Raw genomic sequence first — 10,957 nt, 5'->3', positions numbered from 1 at the left:
GTAGTACGAGAATATTGGTGTACCGTGTTCTGCTCGTCACCTCCGTCCCCACGCTTCACACTCAGACGCTTCATAGACCTTGTTCTGAGTGCGTTCTCGTGTGAAAACTGAGCTTTTTGTCTGTTTTTATAGAGTTTTTTCTTTTTTCACTATAAATTTAACATGGGTCCCAAGAAGTGTAGTGAAAGCGCTGGAAAGAAGGTTGTAAAAAAAAAAAAAAAAAACAAACATTGAAATAAATAAAGAAACTGTAGAAAAGCACAACGCGAGATCTTTGCAGTATGACGTATCTGATTCAACAGTAAGTACAATCACAAAGAACAAAGTTATTAATTTTTTTGGTTATAATTTATTACGTTTTATGTTTATGTGTTAAATTGGGCATAACTTTTTTTTTTTTTTAAAGCTGAAATAAAGTGATCGCCTGAGGTCTGGGAACGGATTAATTGCTTTTACATTAATTCTTATGGGAAAATTAACATGCGAGTACGAGCATATGGGAACACGAGGGTTTTCAAGAACGAATTAATCTCGTACACCGGGGTTTCACTGTGTGTGTGTGTGTGTGTGTATACGATATCACACACACACACACACACACACACACACACACACACACACACACTGTTACAGCTCCATCCTAAAGGAAACATGACGTGAGATGCCAGACATGAAGTGATGACTGTACCTGAGCCCTGTGAAGCCGTTTCAGGTGCTCTCTCTTAGTTTGCATGATCAGCGTTTTCTCCTGCTGCTTTCTCCGTCTGTCCGAGTGCCACGATTCAGACTAGATACAGCATAAAAGACAAATATAAAGAGACGGATAAATGTAAAGACACGTTAATGAAATTGATCCTTTTGAGCAGACTGGTACTCAGACCACCTCTTTTGGGGGGGTTGGAGAGGCGGAGGTCTGAGATCATTTGAAGTAAATGTGTTCCGATGAACCCATATGTTGAGCTGAGGCCTAGCCTACCCAGGACTCAAAGAATAATGATCAGTATGGAGTAATGTACTGTTAATAATGTTTTAAAATAGAGCAATTTACACTACTGCAATGCATAAACTTTATAGTATATATATATATATATTATTACACTAAACTGCATTATATTCAGTGATCTTTAATAGGAGACATGAAGCTGGTCCTTGTTTTTCAAAAGTTTTTCCAAATGCCATCCATTTCCCTCTTTGTAAACATATGGTATCGACTATATTAACAAAAGTATTTGGACACCTCATTTTTTTTTAGCCATATATGTTTTTTTCCACCAAACTGTTACCAAAAAGTTGGAGGCACACAAGTGTACAGGACGTCTTTGGAAGCTGTAGCATGAAATTGTCCCTTGACTTGAACCAGGAGACCCAAACCTGCTCCAGCATGACGCTGCCCCTGTACACAAAACCAGCTCAATGAAGATCTGCTTTACATGTGATGGAGTGGAAGATCTCCTGCTATAGAGCTCAACTTTTGAATAAATTTCACACACTGACTGCACCCCAGGCCTCCTCCACTCACCTACATCAGAACCCGACTTTACTAATGTCCTTGTATATGAATGAGCACAAATCATCACGAAATCTAGTGGAACATCTTCATAGATAACAAAATCTTATGCTCAGGTGCCCATGAACTTTTCCATATACATGATATCATGATATCAGGGCGAGGCTGTTTCGAATGTTCAAACAAACAAGGTGTGAAAACGCCTATAACGTTTTCCACACTCAGTGGACGAGGTCTAGACAATAGTCTGGTGACATTACAGATGATGTATGTGATATGAGAAAGGAACTGGTCTGCCATATGCTCAGCGACTGTAAACAGATCAAATCTACAACGTGTCTTTGTTGAATACACAACGCAGAACAGAACACGCCGTTATTGGAAACTAATCAAGGTGTTAACAGCCATTTTGGCTTGTATCCAATTTGCACATTAATAGACCGTGGGTCTGGTTCATGTGGAGCCGTTAATTCAACCGTTTATTCTTTGATATAGGAGAAAAAAAAAAACATCCTCTTTAGAGACATATTGCTGAAACGAAATCCGCTTTGAATTACACGTATTTATTTATTTCTTCGCCAGGATGGAAATCGAAATGTTCTGCAGCACGCTTTGATAAAAGTCATTACTTGTTCAATACTAATTTAATATTACAAACAATTTATCTCAGTAGTTCGACTTTTCGTCGGTGAAAGGAAAATATCAGCATCTCGCTGGTAGTGTAGTGCTCTTGAATGCTGGTGGTGATTGAAATGGGAAAAAAAAGAACCCTATTCACCGCAGTCAATACGTGGCGTCCTTTAAATACGACGATATATATTCATTTAATGGCTGCCTTTCACGGCGGATGAAAATAAACTCGCTTGCGCGTGTAGAGGGCAAGGCTGGTCTCGACACGCTACTGGTCTCCGTGTTATAGAATTCAATTCCGTTTTCTTTATATGAATTGTTTATTCCAAAATGCAGTTTTAAAAGTGAGAAGAGTCTGAAAGCAGTGTTTTTTTTCTTTACCCTTTGTGAGACGAATTTCTGCTCTTCCTCGCTGGATGAATAGTCGCCTTCATCTTGCTGTTGATGCCGTTGTGACGATGCTGTGGATGAAAAAGAAATGTGTTTTTTGAGGCCAGATTGGGAGAAATGATATTATTGCGAAGTAATACATGATTGCTTGAGATACTGCCATTCAAACTCCATTTTAATAAGCAACCGTTACTTACCTTTGTTTTTGAATTTGGACAGAATGCTCCAAACGTCCTTCGTCTGGTTCTCCGTCTTGCTCCTGTCTCCTCCCTCATTCCTCTTCAGCCGCATCGAGGAGAAGAAGTTGAGCTTCCTTGGTGGCAGGGAGGCCATGTCGTCTTTGGAAGCTTCCGACGGCTTGTTGCTGAGCGCCACCTGCTTCAGCATGGTCGTGATCTCGCTCCTGCTCGCCGTTCTGCCGTGGATCCCTTCCGTAGCCGCTCTGGATCGTGATACCACGTCCTCCTCCTGGTTCTCAGTGGAGGAGCCAAACAGGAAGCTGAAGGAGCCCTCAGAGTGTGGCCTTGTTTTGGGAGGATGGTTTCTCTTTATTACTTTGGAATTGTTTCCTCCTCCAGAAAAAGAGTTCCTCAGCACGCTGGCCCATAGCTGGAAACCTGAGAGAGGAGGGCTAGACTCCGGTTCAGCAGGAATCGGACTCGGTTCTGGTTGAGGTTCTGGATTGGTTTGAGGTTTTGTCAAGTTGTCAGGTCTTCTGATGTACTTTTCTGCTTGTTCTGTGGCTGTAAGCGTGGATGAAAACTGTCCAGGAGTGGTCAGGTCCCAATTCAGTAGCCTTTCCTTTCGAGCATGGAGAGAGTGAGCTTTTTCTTCGGGCTGAAAGAGTTCTGCTGGTCCGGTCCGCTCGTGCAAGCGTCGGACTGCTGCTCTGGAGAACAAGCGTTCGGTTTGGGAGTGGATGAAATAAAATGCGTGCGATAACGGGGAATCTCAGCTACAGCTGATTTCTCGGGTTGCTGCTGAAGAGGGCAGTGAGAGTCTGCAGCGTGGTTTTCAGGCTCCTGCTTGGACATGGAACAAAACAAAAACACCAGAGAATCTGGATTAAGAAGAATAAAAACAGCAGGGAATTTCTGAACAATGGGCAGATATTTATCATTATATAGAATATATTGAAAAAACTCATTCTTGCTGATTCATTGACAATTCTGGTATTTGGCAGATGCTCTTATCCAGAGCGACCTCCAATGATCTCATATATATATATATATATATATATACAACTTAGCAGTTGAGGGTTAATAGTCTTGCTCAAGGGCCCAGCAAAAGCAGCTTGGTCGTGGTGGGATTTGAACTCACGACCTTCTGATCAGAAGTCCAACATCTTAAACACTGAATGATTGAACACCAAGTCTCAGCAAATGTGAGCTTTGAAGCTGGTGCAGTTTTTTTGTGGTGCAAAACAAGCAGTGGTTAGAATCAATCGCAGGAACATCGTTTACAACGAATCAAACTTTGTAAATCTACATTTGACAGATAAAAACTGTTTTTCCTTATGTGAATTTCCTTTCGTATCCGTATCCCTCTGCCCCATTCAGCTCCACAGTGTTATGAATGCAGTTGAAAATGGGAGCTACTACTAAATACTATCTCTTTGGGCTCATTGGGGCAGGATTCACGCTGCCCCAAGCTTAGGGAAAGAAAAGAAATCGAATCGGTTCAATAGGATTTCTGATTGAATTCGTTTAAAAATGACTGGTTGCCATGAGTTCGTTTTTAAAGCAGATTAATAGATTCTGAAAAGGATTTACCATTTATGACACATGTTCAAAGTTGGAGTGCTAGTTTGGAAAATTACTGAGACATAACATGCCCAGTTTAGTTTTTTTCTTCTGTTTTTGTTTAGCATTCATTAAGAACAGTAAGCGCACAGCTTCGAATGCAAACTTTATAAATAATTAAAAGCATGCAGTTTTTCTGCATTTCCTAAAAAGAAAAAAAAAAAAAAAGGTCAGCGCCTCCAAGATCTCCATAGAAAAGGTGGAAATAAACAATTTGTTGCAAAATATCTTCTATACCATTTGTATTTTATTTAGCTAGACTTTAAGAACGTCAATGATGGCTGAAGAGCGTATCGAAGTCATTCTCATGGCCGGATCAGGAAGCTGTCTCAAGAATGCAATGGGCTTTAACAGGAAACATCTGGAGCACATCATATATGAGAAGGGCTGCTACAACTAATCGATAAAACCGATAACAATCGATAATGAAAGGAAATGAATTGCGTGACAGAAAGAGAACACAGTCACCTGCAAAAACAGAGGAAAGTACGGGGTCGGTCGGCAGCAGGAACAAGCTGATGTCCCAATTCATCAAATGCATGAGAGCGTTTTATATTAAACGCAACAAAGAAAACCGTACCTGGAGGTTATGCAAATCGGAGCTTGTGTGAGATAGGCGTACCACAGTGAGACACGAGGACATAAACACACACCCTGGTGTCACGGATGAAGGTAAAACATCAGCATATTGAGCAAAAACTGTAGAATCCTCATCATGTGAAAATGGTGTAGTTTAATGAAGTGCTAATGTGTGAACTGTAACTTCGGGTCACACCGGTCACACTGGATCTGTTCTGTCGCGATATGGTGATGGATTTAATTTAAATGGTGCAAACAAACACTACATCTAAAAGCAGCGAATAACAGCAGCAGGTTTTCAATGAATAATTATGTATTTGTACACCAACGCATGTTTTTTGCTACAAATGCTTGTTTTCAATGTTTGTACCTTTAATTTTTGCATATTAGCATTAAATGATTATACAAAAAAAATATTTAATTATATATTCTAGATGCATATATTTTCACAACTAAACAAAACAAAATGTCTGTTTTTCTTTTTTGAAACAAATTGTAGAAGCTTACTTTTACTTTTTTTTTTAGCACGGCTAAACTTGCAATCTGCAAAATACAACACAAATGTTGATTTACACAAATCGCTTCAGCTTTTTATACTTAAATGCTGGGTTATTTTTATTTATTTTTTTTTTCCCCAGAAAGAAATAACCCAGCAGGAGTGAATTTGTTTTAAAGAAAAATCCCACATGCAACAAAGCAAAAGATCTAATAAAAGTTTATTTATTTATTTATTTTTTATCAGACAAATTGATTAATCAGATACGTTTTTTCTTTCGATGAATTAATAAATATAATAATTAAAAATATAACCATATAAAACCCTAATTTAGGGAATTTATGTATAAAAATGATCAAAATAAAATCTTGACATATGAGACACAACACTGTTACAAAACCAATCAACAAAAATCTAAATAACTAAAAACAGATGGAGAATTTTGGGACCTGTAGAATTAATGCCAGAGGGAACACACTGCTTCTGCAATGCATAGGAACCAAATAACAAGCGCAAGAACCAGCGCTTTTTCCCATCTACCATCATCCTACTGATCTCCACACTACACTGCTAGCACACTGATACTGATTTCAGTGCAGTAATCATGCACTTCTGCTCCTCTCTGCATTCTAGATCATTCAGGAGTATTATTCTGTATATAATTCATTGTATATCCTCAATGATCCTCTTGTTTATATATTAGATGTATATACACCATATAACTTGTTTATATTCCACATTCTGTCTGTCTGTCTGTCTGTCTGTCTGTCTGTCTGTCTAAAAACGGTTGCAATGGCAATTATTGTCATCAGAAAACCACAACATCGATGTGAAAGAATACAATAAACCACTTGACCTATTTAAAAAATTTCCAATATAAAAATGTTATATAAATAATAAATTTCCTACCCCCCTATTTAATTATTTATAAACAATTTCTTTTTGTCATACCAGTGCATGTAGCTCCTCAAAATCCGAATCTGCATCTTCTTCTAAGAGAGCATCGTCTCCTCCTTCTTTTTGTTCGAACACCTTAACCAGAATCAGAGGAAAAGCTAGAAGACAAGAACAGAATTTTTTTTTTACAGTAAATCCGATGAAAACAATAAAGACAAAAAAAAAAAAAAACCCCAAAAAAAACACTTACATACTACATATAAATATACATATACAGTTATCAACTAGATTATACCTTAATAAAATCTCTTTCAATATTATTTGTATTATAATCTTAAGAAAGAGTTTAATTGTTTAGATTATAGTGAATAAACTGTGATTTCGCTCTGTTGTGATAAAAGACAGACCGATAGTGCCCTCTATCGGATAGAGAAAAAATGACCAAAACTTAAACACCCGACTAAGAGTATATAAAAAAAAATACAATTATAAATAACTGTAAATAATATCTAATAAATACCTTTCATTCAAGATTTACATTCACTAAATTCATTACAAATTAAATTTCAATCTGAACACTAAGTTTTTAATGTGAAAGCTACACTATATGGACAAAAGTTTGTGGACACAGTTATTTATATAGACTGTTATTTTTTACAGGTTTTAAGTCTCAGAATTTAAGTGAAGGGCAAATGTTACTGCGTCTAAACATATTCTATACAATTGTGTGCTTTCATTTTTGTGGTAACAGTTTGAAGAAAAACAAACGAAAAATAATTGTTGGAAAAATCAGGTGTCCCTTTGGGCCAATATTGTATATAAAGCAGGCACAACATTAAATCTGGGCAAATAATATCAGCATCGTACTTGCTCTGATCTTCCTTCTCCAGTGATGGTTTCTGATGGTGATTTCCCCTCTGGCGTACGATTTCTCCACTGAACACAACAAGGGACATAAACCAATAAAACACAAATAAATCGTATTCTATGAATCTGAATACTACACTCTGATTGGTCACAGGGTGCCCATTTTCTACAACCGCAATTTCAAAAAAGTTGGGAAATGTAACATTTTAAGGGAAAAATAAGATTATTTTAAATTTGGCTTCAAAAAAGTTGGGACAGGGTCACGTCTTCTGTCCGTATACATCTGGGAAATGAGTTCTGGGAAAGTTGTTCCATATGTGTTGCAGCCATCAAATTAAAAATGACCTTATTTTTCCCCCTGAAATGGCACATTTCCTCAGTTTAAACATTTGTTCTATGTTCTATTGTCAATAAAATATAAGTAGGGCTGAAACAATTTCTCGAATAACTCGAATACATAAAAAAATAATCGAGGCAAATTATTTGTTTAGTTTCCTCACGGACGGTTATTACTGACACACCACCCCCTAAACTCTGGAGCGCTCTGGACAGGTCAACTCGGGAAATGCTGCAGAATGGAAAATAGAAAATAGGGAAGGCAGGGAAAAAAAAAAAAAAGGTTTTGCCTAATTCCAACTTGTTTCCCTCTCACTGACTATTTCTCGCAATTCCAACTTTATTTAAACTTGTTCATTATAAGACACCCGTGTTATTTTTAACCTGTATATTTAATATTGCGCTTTAATAAAGAAAAACGACTTCTGATATCTCGATTAATCGTTGGAATAAATCGGTAGAATACCCGATTAAGAGTAGGGTGGGTGCAGAAGTGAGATCATGTGGATCGTTCTCCGACAATCATCATGCACGAGTTGCTGAAGGTTGAGCTCGTTTTTGATCTCTCCTCATCTTCCAGTGATGTTCTTTCGCTCTTGAAGCTCGCGTGCTGCTCGAAACAACTCGTTGTAGCATCGCCGCATGTCAAATGTATGTCATGTCAAACGTCTCTGTGGCAGATTTGCCGTTTCACGCAGAATTTCACGTGTGCTTTTTGTTTTAACTTGCCTACCACCCATACCATATGGTAACATACCACCCAATAGGAATGCCCTTGTTATAACACCCGAGTGTTTCTATAGTAACGTCATATTCGCATTGACTTGTCTAGTGGACATTTTAGTATATTTTATCCTCAGGTGCTATAATGTACACACATGAACTTTTATATATTTGATAAGCAAATTCCTTTAAGAGGAATACTTTTTCCATAAACCTGCAGTTATTAAAACACGGCGTTCATCATCCCTTATGTAGAAGGAGCGCTAACAGATGAAGGTGTGGTAACGTTTGGTTTACACAGTGTAACTGAATATTTGACCCTGAGCCAGACAAAACAAACAGATCCGGGCTAAAGCACTGCCACTCCCTGATCTACTGATAATCTGAACAGAAAGAGAGACGAGACCGAGAGAGAAGTGAGGAGACGTGGAGTGTGACGTGTAAAGACTCACAAGAGGATGTAGAGACTCACCTTTGTCGAGTGGCTCGGACTCTGTGGCAAGAACCGCAAGACTTCCATCTCTGCTAAACAATGAAAAGATTTACATGATTGATGATATGATATAAATCAGACTCTCTACTCAGCTGATGGTCACCTGTCAATGCCAAAGCTTAGAATAACAGTACACAGACAGAAGGAAAGGTGCAGAGGTTCAAAGACTGATAGACAAAAAAAAAATTATTAATCAACAGAAAGCGACGGGACAGACACAAGAGACTGATGGAGAGACAGACCAATGAATGGACAGATGATCAAGACAGATAGCTCCAATTAGGACTGGTTTCTAAATTGCACATTGTTTGGAATTTGGGACATTGTTTAAAAAAAAAAAAAAGTATAGGCAGTTTTTACATGTAAGGGGGAAAAGAACAAAAAGATGAGAAGATGCTGATTATGTAGCTTAGGGGTGTCCAATCAAACAAAGGAGCAAGTGTGGGCGCAGGTTTTCTATTCCAATTTATTCTACCAGTTTAAATTGAATGAATTTCATTTATTTAATGGACTAACTGGTGTGACTTGGTTAGAATGAAAACATGCACCTCACACCGGCCCTTTGTGGAAAAGATCGAACGCAACATCAAAAACAAAAGCAAATTTTGGATGCGAGAGAAAAAGAACAGGAAGACGAGACGATGCCGGTGCTGTAGATGAACCTGTTGCTGGTGAACTCGGGAAGACCTGAGGGGTTCGTCTCTGCTGAGCTCTCAGCCGTATTCTCGGCATCCTTGGGTGCTTTCTGGATGTGGTCCTTGTGCACTAGTATAAAAAACAAAACAAAAAAAATAATTAAAAAAACATGTTTACAGGAATAAATATATTTTCTACCATTATATCGACATGTAGGGATGCGCGGTATACGGTACTGGAAAAATACCAGTATATATTATATTTTAAATGGTACGATACCTATTATGCTAAATCGGTATTTCATATGCTGCTTTTCCAAAATTCACCTTTTGGACACCAGTGCTTAAGATCTTGTGATATACACAAGCGTTGTGTTATTCAGGTAAAATGTAACATTTTGTGTTTGCATTGAAAATAAAAGATTTAAATATATTTTCATTGTATTATTTCAGTTATACATGGTTTTTTCCAACATTAAAATGTAACCTATGCTCCCTGTAGGTTTTTTTTGTTACAGTTTGACACAAAGATATTAAGATACAAATCAATTTTTATTATATAAAAAAATTGTTTTGATTTCCCGTATCCCGTATTGAGGCTTGTTATTGGTCACTTATGGTATGGATTTAGTATCGATTCCTAGGTATTACATTCTGGTATCATACCCAAGCCAAAATTATATCATCGAGCCGTCCCCAATCCCATTCCACATTTAGTCCCCGTTTGCAGGTTTAATGAGCTCCACTCTTCTGGGAAGATGTTCCACTAGATTTTGTAGATTTTCAGCCACAAGGGTCAGCGTTCACATTCAGATCTTCAAGTCCAACCCATGGAAAGCATATCTTCATAGAGTTGGCTTGGAGCACAGGGGCATTGTCATGCTGGAACAGGTTTTTTGTCTCTAAGTTCTAATGAAGGGCAAATTGAATTATCCTGCATCCAGTGACCACATATGACTGGAAAAGTTACATTATGAGCTTATGTTTGAATTTTCACATATAATCCCAGTTAAGTGCATTATAACTACAAAAGTTCAATAGGGTTGGATACTTATGCAATGGTTTATGTAGAAAAACCCTATTCAAAACATTCAGATCTCTAGAGTCTGGATACTCAAAAGGTCCATGGAGTGAAGCAGAAAGGACTGAAATGTTATTAATGTGGCTACAATGGTGTCTATTGAGTTATTTCTCTGTAACGTAATGTGAATAGGTTTAAACCAAACCTCAGAAATTTTAGAGACATCTAGGACAACAGGGCATTAGGTGGTGTCGAATTATAGAGGGTTCATGCTCCAATAGATCTGAATTGAACACTCAAGCTCTGAAAATCTTGCGGACGCAGGCAGATCATACCAAATGGTAACTTTGAGGCGGTATCAGAAAGGTTTGAGTGTAGTTTAGGTACATGCCAACAGATGGCAGCACAAGGCTACACGCACAGTCACAGGGAGCACCGGGCTTTATAAGTCAGTGTGCCAAAAGACATCTTTTACAGTGATCCGGCACGAATCACAGAAGGTGCTTCACACGCTTCCAAAAAAAGACTTCCAGGACACATTCCAGAAGTGGCAGGAACGCTAGGTGATCGTGTGTAAACGT

General features: G+C 38.1%; 1 protein-coding gene across 1 annotated transcript in view; it reads right to left on the bottom strand.

The window, feature by feature from the left end:
• Positions 1-10,957, bottom strand: part of mical2b (microtubule associated monooxygenase, calponin and LIM domain containing 2b) — a 67,734-nt gene that overhangs the window by 8,019 nt on the left and 48,758 nt on the right. The window contains 8 exon segments of the mRNA XM_046849232.1: positions 689-787; positions 2,519-2,598; positions 2,725-3,336; positions 3,339-3,549; positions 6,356-6,459; positions 7,169-7,237; positions 8,700-8,752; positions 9,383-9,485. Coding sequence (XP_046705188.1) covers positions 689-787; positions 2,519-2,598; positions 2,725-3,336; positions 3,339-3,549; positions 6,356-6,459; positions 7,169-7,237; positions 8,700-8,752; positions 9,383-9,485 — 1,331 coding nt within the window.

Source organism: Silurus meridionalis, chromosome 5 (genome assembly GCF_014805685.1).
Source record: "Silurus meridionalis isolate SWU-2019-XX chromosome 5, ASM1480568v1, whole genome shotgun sequence".
NCBI classification, from domain to species: domain Eukaryota; kingdom Metazoa; phylum Chordata; class Actinopteri; order Siluriformes; family Siluridae; genus Silurus; species Silurus meridionalis.
This window is presented reverse-complemented; position numbering and strand designations above follow the sequence as displayed.